The sequence below is a fragment of the Ursus maritimus genome, unplaced genomic scaffold (genome assembly GCF_017311325.1).
Source record: "Ursus maritimus isolate PB19 unplaced genomic scaffold, ASM1731132v1 scaffold_5, whole genome shotgun sequence".
Lineage (NCBI taxonomy): Eukaryota > Metazoa > Chordata > Mammalia > Carnivora > Ursidae > Ursus > Ursus maritimus.
The window spans coordinates 58,812,940-58,830,687 of NW_024426663.1; the positions used below are offsets into that span (position 1 = coordinate 58,812,940).

Consider the following 17,748-nt stretch of genomic DNA (forward strand, 5'->3'; position numbering starts at 1 on the left):
CAAGCCTTCGGATAAAGGAAAGAACACCTGAATGGAAAAAGAAGATCTGGTCCAAAGCCCCAGCTTCAACTAGTAACTATTTTCTATATAATTTATAGCTGATGAACTACCCCTTACCCTGTGTGACTGAACTCCTCAGCACAAGAGATAGGACAGTTCCTACCCCTAGGACAGGATTTGCTTTTTCTGGTTACTTCTTTGCCTAATCCCACGTTATCCTTACCTTCGAAATCTCTCGTGACCTGAGCTGGCTTTTATTCCAGCCAACCGACTATAGGAATATCCCCACCTAGGTCTCCTGCTGTTGAAGTATGTAAGTCAGGGCTCTTCTCAGACCCCTCTGGCCCATTGTGGACAGGTAGACCAACAAAGATCCATTAGTTGCTCCAGGCCAGTAGAGAGCCCAAGAGCCTGAATTAGAGCTCTGGGACAGAGGTGATTAGAATAGTTGGCATTGATGGAGCCTAGGAACCAGGGTCTGTTTGGGCAGTCAGCTCTCTTTCAGGGACCCTTGGTGAACTCTTAAAGCTCTGGGTAGACCTGAGAAAGTCATGATAGAGCGGCCTTTCTAACTTCAAAGAAAAGCCAGTCAGTTGCTTTTTTATATAAGGAATTGTTCTTGGTCTCAAATCTTCTACTTTGATATATCAGCCTGACAGGTCTTTGTTACCCTTGCCCTTTCTGCGCTGTTTTTCTAGAAATGCATGCAGGGACCTATTGCATTTCTTCTTTGGAACAACGTAAAGAATCAGTCTGTTTTCTGGCACTTGTGGCCTTTCTGGCCAGACTTACTGTACACTCAGTAGAGCTGGGCAGCAGTGCGTTAGGGACATTCAGAAGCTAGTTAACAGCTAGAAGAGAGTCTAGCCGCAGGGCTTCCTATATAAAAAGGGGAAAGGTGTTTAAATTGAGAGACTTGGGCAGGCCTGCTGAGCTGAGCCCTCAGCGTGTTCTCCGAGCACAGGAGGAACAGCTGCAGCACAGATACTGAGCCAGTCTGCCTGTTTTCTGGGAATGTATAAGGGAGGCTGGGGTATCTTGTCTTGTGAGGTCTTAGAAATAGGGCTAGTTCTTGGTTTGCAGTGAGGTGGGACTGGTGTGCTATTTGAAATTGTATTTGGGGCTTCACTCCCGAGTCACCTGTGGCCTCAGGAATGTGCTGTGGGAGGATTTGAGTTTCCTCTTTTAAGTCGCTTTTTTTAAAAGGCTGGTTTGATTCTAATGAAGTTGCCAGAGTCCCCCCTCTTTACCCTCACATACACAAAGGGTGCATTGTTCTTGTACCCAATGTGTTCTAAATAAGACACCAAATCAGATGCAGCAACCCAGTCTTGCATAAGCCTTAAAATGTGGTTTTTGAAACAACTAGGCCAGTAGCCAGGGTGGAATTCTTTAAATGGGACAGATGTCGAGAGAATGGTCTCCTCTCGCACCCTTCCGGAAAAGAAGCAAGTCTGGGATCACAACTTCCAGTGGCCTACTTTAGATAGAAACTACTCTGGAAGATGACTTTATTTATAAATATTTTTAAACATAAAATCTCAAAAATAGAACTCCGTGAAAATTACAATGCATGATGGTGACCCATTGGCTGGCTGTTGTGCTATTCTTCTTGCCCAGCATTTTATCTAATGTTTGAATGACCTATTGAAGTGGCTTTACATTCATGATGGGTTTGAGGAGTTAATATTCTTAAACATGATGGAAACTGTTAAAAAGGAGGCTGTAGATTTATCGAACTGGAGAGGAAGATACTTCAAGCCCCTAATTAGCTTTTGGGAGGAAAGGGTGCTATTAAAATGCTCTTTCAAGTTTTCTGATACCAGCTTATAAGAGATTCCGGTTTGCCTTAAAATAGGATGTGTGCTCGTGGAGTGTTGGGTCTTTTCTGTCTGTGGAAGGAAAATGGAGGGAAGATGGAGCCTGGTGGTCGTGTGGGTCTGTGGTGGCAGTTTACAGCCCGTTCCCATATGCATGCTGGCCTGCCCCTGCAGCACTTGTGAGGTCCAAAGATTGGGGAGTTTACATGTAGAAGGAGCTTATTAGCTCTTGTGGTTGGGGCAGGGCCTAAGGCCCCAGTAGGGGAGGTGAGGAAAGTAATCTTTGCCTTCTGTAGACTGAAAGTCTTGAGAACGTGTGTCCCATGATAGAGATTAAGGCCCAGGTTTTATGGCTGTGGGTAAGGAGAGAGTCATGCTCTGTTACTGAGACAGCTTATTCCTTAGGGTCAAGCTTTGAAAAAGAAACCCAGTAAAAAGTATCTTTATTCTCATGTTAAAAAAGTTTTTGTTTGATGATGCATTAACAATACAAAAATATTTTGAACACTACAATAGTCCTTTTGTTTCTCTCAAGACTTCTTGCAACACTACACTAGAATATATGTTCTTTGGATTCTGAGAAGCCAGTGGCTAAAGTAGGAACTAAAGGCTTTTGTTGAGGGTGTACGGGTGTAGGAACAGCCCTTTTTCTTTGGATTCAGGCTATGTACAGTGAGGAGGAGGCAAAAAAAAAAAAAAGTTAAATTAAAAGTTTGTTTTTTTAAGGCTCAGGGTTGAAGCTTGGCTCAGAAATGGGTTAAAGTAGGCTGTGGTGAAGACCCACTGACTACCACCAGAGGTTCTCTGGGCTCCTTGCTTTGATGGTGATGGTCCTTCCTGCAGCCCCGTCGGGAAGCTGAAGCTGGCCTGTTTCATTCTGGAAGATAGGCACTGGCTGTCCTGAGGTTTTTCCTCTCAACTGTCCCAGAGCTGCCTAGACTGACACAGGTAAGCAGGAAATGGAGCTGTGACAGAGGCTCTCGGAGCAGGGAGGGATGCACACCAGGTTTGGGGCCATAATTTCTTTCACTGTTGAGTTCAGCCATGAGAGACAGGCTTGGGACCTTGGTAATCGGAGCTTCTGGGGAGGTTGAATTTCTCTTGGAAACATTTCCAAGTAATTTGAACTAGAGCCAGGTACCTCTCACTGCCCATACTTGCCTGATAAGGTAGTGTCAGGTTATTCCTGTTGCCTACGGTGATAGGCCTAGACTTAACCCGTTCCATTCCCTCCTTGTCTTGCAAGCTCTTGAGAACATGGCAAGAGGCTTCCTTCTGGTCCAGCTTATGAATAATTAATCCTTTTCTGTCAACAGGGCTTCTCCAGGCCCTTTTGAGAGAAGTATTGTCCTCTTGAGCATGTGGTTGTGACCATGCTCAGGTGTTGTTTCATAAACCAGCTCATTCTTGGTCCATGAAGTATCTGGTCTGGGGAGGGTGTGGCAGTGGTGGGGCTGGGGAGGTGGAGGGTAGGGGAAAGCAGCTGGGCTCAGTCCTGCCCATCTATGACCTATAGCAGAGAAGCAGAGGAGGCAGCAGGGGGCATCTGGCCAGCAAGACAGGTGGTAAAAGGAATAGATGCAGGCTGCTGTAGGCACAAGGGATGCCCTTCATCAGACGACACAACACAGATCTGACTGCCACCACTTGGAGCAGTTGGAACTGATGGCCCCAGGTTCAGGCAGAAGTTGTGCAGCCTCGGAAGTCTCCTGGGCCTGGTCCCTGAGAGGGAGGTAACAGGGCCCCTGGCCAGTTTCCACATGCTTTGGGGCTCTGTCGCTTCCTCTCAGAGGATGGGCCCCTGGAGGCGGCCACGTGTCCTGTGCATGCTAGGCTGCCTGTCTCTGAGATTCCTGTCGTTGCACCTGTGTAGTCTGCAGGGTGCTGGGGAGGGCCTGCGGGGGTCCAGGGGGCTGGGAGGCTGAGAGCGGCTGAGAGCCCTGGTGATGTAGGTGCCGGCTCCGCAGGACTAGCAAGCAGTTCTGTGGGGAGGTGGGGCAGCAGGAGGTATGAGGGCGAGTCCTGGGGGGCTGGGGACCCGGGGCAGCCTAGAGCACTGTCATCGGAAGGAACGGGGCTGGGGCAGCGGCCTTCTCCGGGTAAGTACCGAATGCATTTCTTTTTCCTCCTAGGAATAGTGAAGAGAGTTATCTGTAAACAGAGGGTGAATTCATAGTCATACACCACAACCAGAAAATGCTGTCCTTGCACAGGCCCAGCTGACCTCTTGTCCCCTCCCCCCAGGACTTTGGTGATGTGCCTGTCTGTGCCTTCAAAGCTGGCATTGCAATTCTGGGCCTGGCTCAAACCTAGAGCAGGTGTAGTTCCCAGCACAGCCACAGGGTGGCACAGGAACCTCGTGCCAGCTAGCCCTGTGGGTGTCTCCTGTTTGCCAGGGGAGCCATCTCCTAGTTGGGGCCCTGGAGCCTCTGCTTCACATGTTTGTGGGACTCAGATCTGCATTAAGGCAAAGGGCTGCGATGCTTGTGGATTCCTGGGTGGTGCTCGGGCAGAGTCACACAAAATACGCTCCCAGCGTTGTGTACATACACACACTTACATACTGCCCAAATACTCTTTGCCCTTGGAGAGGGAGCATGGTGGGCACTGTGAGGGACTGGACAGTATTCCTTAGGGTCCGTGAACTTACTGCCTGGAGTAGGCTCCGCCCTAACAGACCTGGCCTCAACCTCAACCAGGCAAACTTTAGCCACTTGGTAGGTATAGCTCCTTTTCAGACACATTTCTCTGCTGTATGGGGAAACACACGGGTTTAGTGCCACAGAGCCTAAGTACAGCCCTTTTGCTAGGACAGCCCAGGGCTACCCCCTCCTCCTCTCTCCCTACCTCTGCAGTCCCTGGTCTTAGGGACAAGATGAGGTAGATGGCCACTTGGCATCCAGGTTGTTCTCTACTACAGTCACCTTGGTGTTTTGTTTTTTACATAAAGGGTTCAGGATAACACAGGCAGGAATCCTAACTTGAAGAAGTGAGGGAACTGGTGGACCATGGTGAGTTCTCAGCCTGGTAGCCAGGAGCTCAGACCACTGAATGGGATGCATGAGACTGGCCTGCTGAGGATCTGCTACTCCTAGCATCAGGCCATCATTAACAGAGGACCCTAGGCACCAGAAAACTACATTCTTGAGTCTGCCTTTCTTTTCTAGAACATTCTTTCTCCACCTCATTGTTGGCAACATGGATTCCCCAATCTGTGGGTATGCTATGGGACTGGGGGACCAAAGGAGGGGCTACAGGCCCAGCAGAACATGTGCAGAGTCAGGGAAGCAGCTTGAAGCAAAGGGAGGATGGTGGTGGGGACAAACCCACCTGCACGGACCACACCAATCCGTCTGCTGGTTGAGGCCAAAGCGAGCACGGCATTTCTTAGGCGAGCCAGGGTCTGCTCACAGCCATGCCAGAGGGGCAGAGCAGGGCAGAGGGCGAGCAGGCAGGCAGCAGGGCAGAGCAGGGCCCAGAAAGAAGAGGTAACATCAGTGTCAGCCAGTCACAGATACCCCATAGGTCCCATAGGCAGAGGACCTCTCCATGGCACAGCCAGCCCCAGTGGGAGCCCCAGGACCCAGAGCCAAGTTATCAGGAAAGGTGGGCACCTAGCTAGGCAGGAGAGGCAGTGGGAAGAATGGCAGAGGGAGGGAGGGGACCCTATCAGATTAGCTCCTCTATCTGGTCGCAGCATGGGAACTGCAGGAGAGACGCCCAGGGGGGAGGCCCACAGGGATCCAGCCTCTTCTGTCTCAGGGCTGCCCACCTCCTACATTTCCCTACCCACTTGATCCAGTTTTTCTTCCTTTTTGCCACTGCCCAGTCTGCCTAACCCATAACCCTCTCATGCTGTAGCTTAAACCAGATAGACGGTAAAGTCCATACTTCAACCTCAGAAAAGGGGCTGAGGATTCTACCCTGCCTCAGTCCTAGCCTGGAGCTTCCCCATGTGGGGGCAGCATAGTCTTCGATGTGGGGTCTGAATTATCAGACTTGGGACAAGAATTCACCCACAGGAAGGAGACTTGAAGCAGCGTGTGGCTTCCTTGGGTCCTCCACACAGAGCACTTTGCACTGCCAGAATAAACGGGGATGGGGGCGGTGGTGACCAAGTAAGGGCCAGGCACCAACCAGCAGGCTGTGTGACTGCTGGGCCGAGGCAGCAGAACCACAGGCGCGGTTTCTCTGGCAGAGGCTAGCTGTGAGCAGGGCTGGCAAAGGGGGGAGGGTGCAGTGGGTCAACACACCAACGTTAACTGTTAAAGGGACTTCACATAGCTGTTCCTCACATGGGGATTTGACTTGTGGCTGAGTATTCTGCCCCTCCCTCTGGGCCAGAGCAGGGTGCTCGTGAAAATGCAGGCTTGGAGAGCAGTCTCCACTCCTGAGAGGAGGCCTCACCTGTGCTGGATTCCTGGTGCTTTTCCCGTGATCGCCTTTTCTTCTTCCCCTGCAGGGAACAAAGGGATTCTGCTCAGATCTGGGAAGTGGTCCTTTGATAATTCCAGTGAATGAGTGGTTAGGAGACCTGTAGCCTAACCTGGCTGTTGCTGGGATTCTGGGTACACAGCTCCCTCTTCCCCAGGAGGCCTGGTGGTTCTTGAGGGCAGTTTTTGCCAGGGTACCATGCGGCAGTTAGAGGCTCCTCCACCCTTTCCCATTGTGGTCTGCCTTCTGAATGGAAGAGACAACTTACAAGGCCCCTTATTCCCCTTCTACCTATGTGGCCAAATACCAGGCAACAGCCCTGTGGGGGGGCAGTGCAGCCCAGGTGGAAAAGAGGACATGGGCCTACCTTTAGGGGCAGCTTGCTTTGCTTAGCTCTCTTTAGCCATGTGAGGCCTTGGGCCCTTCACTCTACCACCTGCCCTCCTTATCTCTGCCTTCAGGAGGGTGGTCTGGCTTTCCCTGTGGAGCCTGGGGCATGGCATGTTGAAGGTTCTCCTCCCCACCCCTGCTGTGTGTCACCGGCCACTCACATAATTGTCCCGCGCCGACCAGCCTGGGTACAGTTGCATATGCAGCTGCCTCTCCTTTCGGGCCAGCTCATAATACTTGGCTTGCTCTTCCCGAGACAGCGCATGCCACTGCAGTGGGGAAGGAGGAGTAGATGGGGTGCATCAAGGAATCAACAGGCAGCACCAGGGTGAAGGTGGTCAGGGGCCACCCCTGCCAGCCCATCTGCCTGTGGCCTTACCCTTCGGCCCAGGATCTGGTTGATGGCAGCACTCTCCTTGAGCGTGCACTCTGCTATGACCTTGGCTCTCATCTCCTTCATGTACAGCATGAAGGCGTTGAGGGGCTTCTTGATGGTTGGCTTCTTGGCCTCCTTCTCTACCTTGGATTCTGCCTGCGTCTTCCTGAGGGGTACAAGTCCAGATCAATCAGGAGCCCCCCAGTGTCCACCTAATGCTATTACCTTTTTCTAGTGTGTGTCCAGTGTATGTGTAAATGCGTGGAAACTAGGGTTTTGTAAATGGGATCTTTTTCAGCTGCTCCTGAGTGGATGATCAGAGTTACTCTTCCATGTAGGAATACTGCAGCTAAGAAACATGTTTAAGGACTTCTCAGCCCCTCTCCTGTTGGCTCAAACCATCTTTTTTCCCCACCCCATCCGTTCCCTCCTGCTTCTAAGGATCAAAAAACACTGGTTGGGTGAGGGGGGGAGAGTACTGGCTGGCTCAGTTGGAGGAGTGTACAACTCTTGATGTCGGGGTCGTGAGTTCAAGCCCCACGTTGGGTGAAGAGATTGCTTAAATAAATAAACTTAAAAAAAAAATGAACAAAATACTGGTCAGTCAGTGGCAAGAACTGTAAGAGGGCTTGACCAGAGGCCGCCCCTGGCAGTCCCTGGGGCTTCTAGGCAGCAGGGGTAGAGCCAGGTGGGAGGAGTGTGTCTCTGGCTGATGAACAGATGGGATCCTGAGGTCTGCTCACTTGTCCCCTTCCCTCCTCCACACTGTGTGCCTTTTCACTCACAGGCTACGGTCATACGGCTGCAGCTCCTGCTTCCCTGAGGGAGGTACGATGGCTGGGTGGGGGATGGCTGCAGGGTGACCAGGTACACCAGAGCCTAGCATCAGGGATGGGTGGGTGAACCTAAAGGCAGAAGGAGAGTTAACAGAGGCAGGAATGTATGGGCCAGACCTTGGAATCGGGAGGCCCCTGCACAGGACACGAGGATGGGGGAGGGGGGGGAACACCCCACCCCCACTGGCTTGCACACAAGTACACAGACACACAAATACCTGCTCCCAACAGATAAGACAGACACACCGCACAAATGTGCATACATGTCATTCAGGTGGCTATGAAGTCGGTCCTAAATAGCATTGGAACCTGTCCCCTTACCTTATGCTTTCACCAGCTCAGCCTCCTGAGCCTGTGGCTGCCCTGTGGGTCTCCTTCCTCTCCTGCTTGAACCCTCCAGGGGCCTCTCCACACAACACCCAGAGTGACCTTTTAAAAATGCCTGAGTNCTCTCGGCCACTCCTGCTGAAATTCCCCCATAGCCCACAGAATAAAACCCAGGAGTCTCCAGGGGACCTGCCCCGCCCTGCACGAAGACCCCTGCTGACACTATCTGCTCCATCCTTTCCCCTGTTTTCCATCACCCAACACCCTTAGCCATCCCCAACCTGTGCTGTGCCCTTTGGCCGCTTTACTCAGGACATGTGACTCTGCATGAAGTTCTCCCTGTCCATGCCCCTGCCCTGGCTGGGGTCTGATTTGTTATCCCATCACCCAGAGAGTCCATTTGACTGTTAGTGCTTTGTCCATACCTCCCACCCTGGGCTGTGAACTCCAGTAGGGCTGGACATGTCTGCCGAGTTCCTTGTTCCGTCCCTGGCTTGGGTCTGTCACTGAGGGAGTGAGTGAAGTGAAGGGACACACACATATATACACACACCTGTCACTTCGCTTTTCTGCTGTTCTGTGGAAACCACCGTGCCCTTGCTCCTTTCTCTGAGCAGGGAGCCCCTAAGGGTCCGAGGTTGCAGACACATGTAAAAGGTGGTGCCTCAGCTTGGGCAGAGCTCACGGAATGCCCAGGAGAGTGTGCCTGACCCGCACTTCAGCAGGGAGGCACAAGAGAAGTGAGTGCACACACACCTGCACTTGGGCGGACTCACGCACGCACAGAGGCAGGAGCACAAGCACACACGTGCATGCACTGTCCCTGGCTGCTCGAGGGCGCCTGGCTGCACAGTATGGCCTGGGCTTAGGCCCGTGCTCTCCCACTGGCTTTAGTCTCAGGCACAGAGCAGCAGGGGGCTGCGGAATGACACACGGACGGATGGACAAACAACTAGCACAGGGCAAGCACTGGCCTGGGCATGGCCTTGTGTGGGCACTGAAGCCTGGGCAACAGGAAGCAGGAGCCTGGCTGCAGGGTATGGGACTCACCTGGGGTAGGGGGCGCCAGGGGCTGCAGTGGGGGCAGGGAAGTGCTGTCTATATCCGCAGGAAGGGGACAAGGGGTAGAGAGGAGGGCTGGGCCTGTGGTTGGGAGAGACAGCTGTTAGCAGTCTGGCTACTGGCCAGATGTGGGGAAGGACGTCCCCAGCGACTTGGACCTAACCCATAGTGTGCAGGGAATTGGCCTCAGCTAGGACTCTTCCAGTGTATGTACTTGGCATCTGCCACCAGAGGGCAACTCATGCTGCTCCTATGTCCCTCTACAGACTTGTACTGGCACTTCAGGGGCAGAAATGGCAGCATTCTCCTAGGACGCAGCTTAGGAAGCCCCCCACCCACCCAAGCTCACCTCCAGCCGTATTTCCTGGTCAGTACGGGGTTGACATCTGCCTTAGGGCTTCTGCATCCACTGTTAAAATAACTGGATTATATGGCCCCCTTTTAATTCCTGGTGTCCCTTCAGGCCTTGCTTGGCTGAATGACCTTTTCTCCCGAAAGCCCTTGAAATCCCAAGCTGGATGAGACACCTCTCTGTGCTCTTACAGTCCCCAGTGAAAGCACTGCTAACACGGCCCTGTAACTGTTGGGCTTCTGGCCCGAGTGGTGCACTAGGCAGATCAGGTCCTGAGAGGGCAGGGGCCTGAGGGTCGGCCAGCGTCAGCAGTGCTGCTCTGGTGTCCAGAACCCTGCCTGGCCAACTTCAGTCCTGGGGGTATTCATAGGTGTAGTCCTGATTGGTGTTCAGGGTGGAGCACTGTCCGGGGAGAATCTGGAAACGGAGGAGTGAGCTGAACATGGATAAAGAGTATGTGGAAAAGGGCAGGCAGGTCTCAGGGTGGGCCTCTGGCCTTCCCTTGCTTCCTGGGAAACCATGCTTCCCTGCTGTCGGGTGACTGCCCAGCCTAGAGAGGCTACAGACTTGTCCAGATCACACGTGGTTCACGAGCCAAGGGCCAACTAGCGTGCTGAGACCCAGCTCCAGCTGAAGATGGGCCCTTGGGCCCACAATTGGGCCTGCTGACTTAAGGTTCAGGCTGGCTTTTTCTGGCCCAGGCTTCACAGACTCCAAGGCTCTCTAAGCAGTCGGCCAGGGGCTTGGGCTCAAGCGGGCACCAGTGGGGGCACAGAAGAACGCTGCTCCTCAGGGAGCTCAGCCAAAGGGCTAGTGGGCCGGAGGCACTGAGGTGAACAGGAAGTATCCCCTTGCCCACCACTTGGCTGAGAGGCAAAACCTGTCTCGCGGCCATTCATATAGTCCCCTCCCTGCCCAGGCAGGTCTCCCTTATCTTCCTTGCCTACTCTTATAACCCTGGGCAGCTTGGTGTCCCCCCACCGCCACGCCATTCAAGGCGCTCAGACATGGAGGCAGAGTTGAAGTGCAGTAGGACCGAGACCAGGAGTCGGGGGGAGTGCAGTGGGCTACCTGGGGAATGGACAGAGCTGCTGGACAGCCCCTGGTACCGACACAGAGCTGGCAGCAGAGTGCTGGCAGACCAGGATGGAGGACGAAAAGGACATGGCAAGTATGGGTCTCACCAGCTCAAGGTGCCCTCTTCCCATCAGGCCCATACTCACCAGCTCACAGTGTGGGGGAGTTGTCCCATGCTGCCTGAGGTCAGAGAGTAGAAGCCAGAGAGGTCAGGGGTCTGCAGTGGCCTGTGAACTCCTGCAGTGGAGAGGGGCCGAGTGAGTGACCGAGGCTGACCTGGAGGCCACTTCAGCTAGTTACTGCATTTCAGAGCCTCCTGTGGGGCCTCTAAGATCCTACCTCCATTTGCTAGAGGACCAGACATACTGGTTTGTTCAGGACCATGCCAGTGTGATGACAGTGCCCCAATTTACAGGGCAGAGAGGCTCGGTGACTAGCCTTAAGGAGACTGGCTGGCCGGGGGAGAGGTGGAGTCAGTCATTCAGGAGTGGGAAGGCCAGGTCTCACCATGACCTGGTCCACTGCTGGTCTTCACCTGGGGCTTCTCAGCTGGGGCTCTGGCCTGGGCAGCCTGGGTTCCACCCGCCCCCTCTGCCTCCCCAGGGTTGAGTCAGCACGTTTCCCACAGCCGACAATGGCTGATTTCAGAATGACTTTCCCTGAGGCTGAGGTGAATCAGCCATTACAACCACCACTTTCCATTTTCTCACTGGGGGGGAGGGAAAGGACACAAGTTTTATTGTCCTCAGCTTTACACAGATGCCTGCTCCCACATCCTGGCATGGGGAGGCCACTCAGGATTAGGCTCCTACCTCAGCCTGAAGCCTTCCAAGTTTGACCTGGCACTACCTGCCCTCAGGCTCCCCATCCATCTTTCTGGTGTTTTCTTTGGGCTTTGAGTTTGTCCAGCCCCAGGTTTTCCAGTTGTAAAAAGGGCCTAGCCTCCTGGACTCAGTGGCTGGGGACTTGGCCCCCAGGCTCTGGGGCTGTCAGGCCCCTCCCCTTCCCAGATCCGTACCTTGTTTCTGGCTGATGTCGGCTGGTGCAGGTGTAGGGTGTGGGCTGCTGAAATGTTCATAGAGAGGAGAGAGTTGTGGGACGCTATGGGCTGGCTGACTGGCCTTGTTGTGCTGAAAAATGAGGGGGGGGGTGTAAATGTGGGGAGACCCAAAGGAGGAAGGCCCCGGGCTGGGGGCATACACAGAGACAGAGCTTCTTTTAGCTGTGCGGGTAGCCCAAATGTCAAAGGAAAGTGGGGGTGGTTAAAACCACAGGCCTCAGGGAGGGGGCACCACTCCAGCCATCCTGTGTCCAGTGGCCCTGCCCACAGTCCCCCAGGCTTTACTCAGGCAGCCCTACCACCTAGAGAGCCTCTTGGTTTCTGTACACTCAATTCCAGGAGGCACATCTCCCCTGTGCAGGAAATTCTTTCTCCCTCTGGGTATGAGACACTCCTCCCCCCTCCCCCCAACCACCCCCTCCTCCCCCGGTTTCTCTGCAGCCCTGTGGCTTGTGTGGGGGGCTGCTCACGGCCTCCAGCCCCAGACATCAAGTAATGGTCTGAAGACCTGGCTTAACCCAGGACAGCCTGGAGTTTTCTTTCCTCCTCTTCCAGCCCCCAGACTCAGGGTTCTGAGTCTGACCCACTATTCCACCTCAGGCTTAACAGGATTTGTGGGGACAGGGAAGGCTCCCATCAGCCCTTTAACTCAGAGCAGGTGGGCTAGGTTAGGTGGGGTCAGGCTCCCTCCAGGGCCAACCCACCCGGCCCCCACACTTCCTGTTTCCTCAGCAACACAGGACTCTTACTTTTCACACTAGTCACATGGATCTGTCATGAGATGACTCATGCTGGGAAGGGGGCTCCCCATGCGACCCAGCCACAGGGAGGTGCTGCTCGGGGCCAAGGCACAGCTCTGCATACCCCCAGCGCACAGCTGCACAAGCCAGGATCCTGGAGACACCATCTACCACCGAGGCTCAGCTTCCACCTGGAAAGTTCACCTGCGGGGATTCTGCTGGCTAGGGGCACACATAAGGGATTTCTGACTCATGGCACAGAAGAAACAGGACATCGTTGGAGCAGGACAGTAGTGAGAGGTGGTGGCCTGGGCTCCTTCCTATCCTGTGGGTGCAGTTTCCCACGAGTTGAATTCAGCCAGACTCCCTAACATCTCTGGGCTGCGGTTTCCTCTCTCGTGTAATGGATGCAGTTCATGATCCATTCATCACCAGCTCTGGGGAAGCTCACGGTAGCTCACGGTGAAGAGGCCTGGCACAGGTCCCCTTGGGATTGGCTGTTTGGGGTCCAGGGTGAGGCGAGAGGGAAGGCCAGGTATGAGCTGCAACTTAGCCAAGGTGTGAAGCTTCCAGGTGGACAGAGGCTCGCACACCCCCCAGCAGCAGCCCTGCCTGCTGTCTCCCCCACACGCCTGCCTCCGGGGGGCGCTTGCAGCGGGGCTACTAGCTGCGGCACCCTTCCCCTCGACACTGCCCCCTAGTCAGTCCCCTGCCCATTCATCTGCCCACTGGGAAGAGCCTCCCATCCCAGGACTAATCAGCCTGGCTTCTGTCCTCAGGCAGACAGAGGCTGGTGTCCCAACAGCAGTGGCACCACAGCCCCTTCCTGAGCACCTCTAACTAGAGCCTTCTCTCGGCTTCCTGGGGCAGTCCGGGGAGGGCTCTCCACTGTGAACTTGAGGAGGAGTCGGCTGGCCCTATTCAGATCCTGGTTCTAACGTGTGTGGCCTTCAAGAACTGACTACAAAATCCGAGCATCCGTTTCCTTGTCATACGGAGACGACCCCACGGTTGCTGTAAGGGTAAAGCCACACAATACCCAAGAGCTCAGTTCCTCAGGTGTTGCGTCATGAGGAAGGGACAGGCGGGAAGCCCCTCACGTGCACAAAGGAAATGGTCACAGTCCTTCCCTGGCCCTGCGGTGCTGGCCTCACCTGGGCCAGTTTCGGTCTGAATTTGCCAGAGGGGATTTGCCTGAGGATGGAAGACCCACCTGGCAGCCCACTGGCAACCTTAGCCCGGGAGGCTGAGGACAGGGACATGGTGTCTCCAGGGCTTGGGTGCAGTGGCTTTCCCGCTGCTGTTCTAAGGCAGGGCTTTCTGAGCAAGCCAGGAGGCTCGTGCCACACTCAGGCTTGCTTTACCCGCAGCCCTGACCCCGGACACAATCGTGACCGAGTCAGAGCGTGTGTGGGAACCAAGCGTGGAGTGCAGGCCCCTCAGGCTGGCCGGCAAGGGCTGGCAAGAGACAGGAAGCGGCCTGGGGCAGCTATGGCGTATGAGGACACCTGTGGAATCCTTCATGTATTGCGTGCCTGCCACATGCCAGGCGCTGTGCCAAGCACTCCGCAAAGCCAGCCGCATTCCCACTAGGGTACCAACAGGCTGCCATTTCTCCCCGCTGCAAATCCGCCCTCAGCCACCAGCTCATGTCTCAGTCTCCTTTGTTGTAAAATGCACCCTCGGCTTTCTGTTCTTAGTTCTCGTGCTCCCTTTCAGCCTGGCCATCCCTTGTACCATCACTTCACCAGATGGCTCCTGTCAAGGTCCCCAGCGACTGCCACACTGCTGAACTCAACGGTCAGTCTTCCCTTTACCTGACCTCTCGGCAGGACTGGACACAACTCTTTTCTCCCTCCTCCTCAAAATAGTTTCTTCGCTTGGCTTCCAGAATGCCACACTCACCTGCTTTGCCTCCCATCTCACAGGCTGCTCTCTGTTGGCCTACCTTCTGGCTGTTCATCTTCCTGACTTGACCCAAGATGGGCCGTTGGCTTTCCATCTGCCCTCATTCCCAGAGTGCTCTCATCCAGGGTCACAGTTTTCCATGTCTTCATCTGATGACTGACATTCCGATCTCAGCCCCTACTTCCCCTAGGAAACTCCACTCCCCAAAAGCGTGCTCACCACGTCTACCTGGAAGTCTGAAATGCTGCCTAAACTCAATATGTCCAAAGCAGAGCCTCTGGTTTTCTGCCCCAAATGCTGTTCTCCGTCTTCCTCAGTTAATGGCAACTCTAACCTTCCAGTTGCTCAGATACCTTGGAATAATCCTTGACTCGCTCACGTCCCATCTCCCATCTGTCAGGCAATACTACTGGCTCTACCTTCAAAATAATCTAGAGTCCGCCGCTTCCTCCTCCCTATCCCCAACTCAGTCCAAGTCGTAGTCCCTTCTCACCCGGACGACTCCAGTGGCCTCCTGTCCCTCCAGCAGTCTTCCATCCAGCAACCATGTAAATCAGATCACAGCACTTCTCTGCCTAGAGCCACCAACGCCCTCTGAAAACCTACAAAGCACTGTGTGGTCAGGCCCCACTCCCTCTCTAACCCCGCGCCTGCCTCTCTTCCCTGCTCACGCCCAGCATTTCCCATGCGTGCTTCAGCCTCCAGCCTCCTTCTCCAGTTGGTCTAGTGATCACTTTCAGGTGTCCCACAAGGTGAAGTGGGCTAGGCAGCCTAGCTCGAAGGCTCTCTGGCATTTATATTAACCTTTTCATTACAGGATCCTGGGCCAATTTGCCCCTTGAATAATGATGATGAGAAAATCAGCCCTGATCACCTCACTGATGACAGATGCAAAAATTCTGCCTTATCTTAGAATTTGGGACAGCAGTGGCCGACGGCCTAGGAAGCTTCCTGGAAGCCTCTGGGGCTTTTTTATCCTGATAGGTCCTCAAGACAGTGATAGCCAGACATCATCAGCCCTGATCAGGCCTTGTGACAGACAGGACCACAGCCTCAGGGTCCAATCCCTCAAGAACCTGGGACTCTGGTGGAAAGCATTCCACCATTCGCCACATAAGGGCAGAAACGCCTGGAGACCTGGCCCAGTAAGTGGAATGAACACCCTCCACAGCTCCCTCTGGCCTGGGGGCTTTTGAATGTAAGCTCCTGCTTCAGAGAAGGCCTTGCCATCTAAGCCCTGCTGTGACTCTTGTGCCCCCAGAACTGTAAGCCTGGCTGGTGGAGTGGGACCCTTGAAAGGAAGTCTTAAAACCAGAGCCTAGGGTCCAAGGTGCCAGCTACAGGAAAAGAGTCTCAGAGTCCCACTCTGCCCAGGAAGGGGGTAGGGTGGGTCTGCTCCAAGGGAGGGAGAGGGTGGCCCCACAGCACATTTCTCAGCAAATCCCCATCCCTGGGGAGGGCTAGCTTTGGCCAGGAAACCACGCAGAGGCCTCTCACCTGACGGAGGACCAGAGCTGACTGTCCTTGGCCCGGCTGGCTAAGCCCCAAGGTGCAGCACAGCCAGGCCTAAGAAACCCCAGAATCCAGCTCAGCCTACAGCCTGCGGCCTGGGACGCATGTGTGGAATGGGTATGGAGGGAGTGGGAGGTAGGAGGCGTTGCCCGATGGTCAGAGGGCTCATCCTGTCCACCAGGCTTCCCTGGGAACTGGGGAAAAGCCTCTAATTAAATAGTCTGCAGCCAAACCACAGGAGAGGTGCCAGGTGGGCAGGGGTGGGGCAGAGAGCCTGCCATTCGCTGGAGGCCTTGGGGTGGCCAGGGCTCCGGGGCAGGGCACTGAGGGCCTGGCCAGTCCTTCCCACGTTGAGGCAGGCTGCCCCTCAGTCTCACTGCCCAGCCCCCTCCATGTCTGCGCTGGTAGCCAGGGGGAACCGTTTGGCATAGGGCCCAGTACCCCACGCCCCCCTCAGCCAGTGGAACGTCCCGCTCCATGGCCTCAGCACAAGGCTGTCCCAGGGCCAGGCTGCCCAGACAACAAGGTGGGGTTGCCTGGGGCTGGCATGTGTATGGGGAGCCCCGTGACCTGAGCTCCCCCCTCTCCTCCCTCTGATGCTGACCGCCCAGCCTCCATGGGAAGGGGGCAGGCCTGGGCGGACTACCCCCACCAGGCCCTAAGTATCTCGACGGCACCTTCCCCCTCTCTCTCCCTCTCTTTTTTTTAAATAGTTTATTTATTTGACACAGAGAGAGCACAAGCAGGGGGAGTGGCAGAAGGAGGAGAAGCAGGCTCCCCACCGAGCAGGGAGCCCAACGCGGGGCTCGATCCCAGGACCCCGGGATCATGACCTGAGCCGAAGGCAGACACTGAACTGACTGAACCACCCAGGCACCCCTCTGACCTTACCTCTCTTACCTGAGGGCACAATGCCAAGCACAGAGCTGCGCCCCCAGTAAGTGTTCACAACATGGTGGAATGCCTACACGAAAGACCACAGCAGTCCATACTCCTTAGTCAGGACACTCCAGCGCCCCATTACTTGCCTCTGCCTGCATGCCCCCAACACACACACACACACACACACTCTCTCTCTCTCTCTCTCTCTCTCTAGACTGCAGCACTACAGGACAGGTCCAGGACTTGGAAACCCCAGGGCTGGGAGGCCCAGTCTGCCACAGCCTCGGCAGAGGCCATCCTTCCTGCTGGCGCGTGGCTTTTACTGCTCGGCACCACTCCGACTCAAAATCCACTGTCCCAAAGGTGGTCATCATCCTTATGGGACACTTTCATAGCCCATGGCTAGAAACCCCTCGCAGTGCTGCCCTAGCGTCGCTCCTCTCGTCGAGCCTGGAGCCAGGAGGGGGTCCAAAGGCAAGGCGGGACAGGAAGAGGTGGAAATAAGGGACTCCGGGGCAGGTGTCCTCTGCTCTGAGGTTGAGCTTGGGCCTGGCTGGGCTGCCCTCCCTCACCCCCTCACCCCCCTACTTCCTGCAGGCTCAGGTGAAAAATAAACACAGTCGGCATTTTCCCTGCAGACCGCAGCGGTCTGCTTGCAGGCTGTGTGCACCCTGAGAGCCCTTGCCGCCGCCGACAGAGAAAACTCCCTCGCCTCTGACGGTTGACTCTGAAAACCCCCAAACGCTTGAGCCCCACAACACTTTCCCAGCGAAGAAAGTTGCCGCTTCCTCTGGCCTCATGCGTGGGGGTGGGGAGCGCGTGAGGCCTGACCAGGCCCTCCCCTGCCGGCCTCCCTGTGGCGGGGCCTGTGCCAGGAGACGTTCCCCAGCTCAGATTCTCTGTTGATCACTAGCCGCACACACGTCCGCTCAGCTCGTGTCACTGAGCGCCTGGGTGCCAGGCCAAACAAAC

The 17,748-nt window shown here is 55.0% G+C and overlaps 1 protein-coding gene across 6 annotated transcripts in view; it reads right to left on the bottom strand.

The window, feature by feature from the left end:
• TCF7 (transcription factor 7) overlaps positions 1–17,748 on the bottom strand; it is a 40,283-nt gene that overhangs the window by 4,944 nt on the left and 17,591 nt on the right. For 3 of the 6 annotated variants that reach the window (XM_040622445.1, XM_040622444.1, XM_040622449.1), the window contains 8 exons: positions 11,693–11,804; positions 10,821–10,911; positions 9,234–9,326; positions 7,806–7,925; positions 7,024–7,186; positions 6,806–6,913; positions 6,228–6,276; positions 2,247–3,948 (listed from right to left, as the gene is read on the bottom strand). In XM_040622445.1, the coding sequence (XP_040478379.1) occupies positions 3,869–3,948; positions 6,228–6,276; positions 6,806–6,913; positions 7,024–7,186; positions 7,806–7,925; positions 9,234–9,326; positions 10,821–10,911; positions 11,693–11,804 (816 nt within the window). In that variant the 3' untranslated portion in view covers positions 2,247–3,868. Of the gene's footprint in view, positions 1–2,246; positions 3,972–6,227; positions 6,277–6,805; positions 6,914–7,023; positions 7,187–7,805; positions 7,926–9,233; positions 9,327–10,820; positions 10,912–11,692; positions 11,805–17,748 lie in introns of those variants that run through there. The other 3 variants (XM_040622447.1, XM_040622446.1, XM_040622448.1) reach the window with 3 other exon arrangements.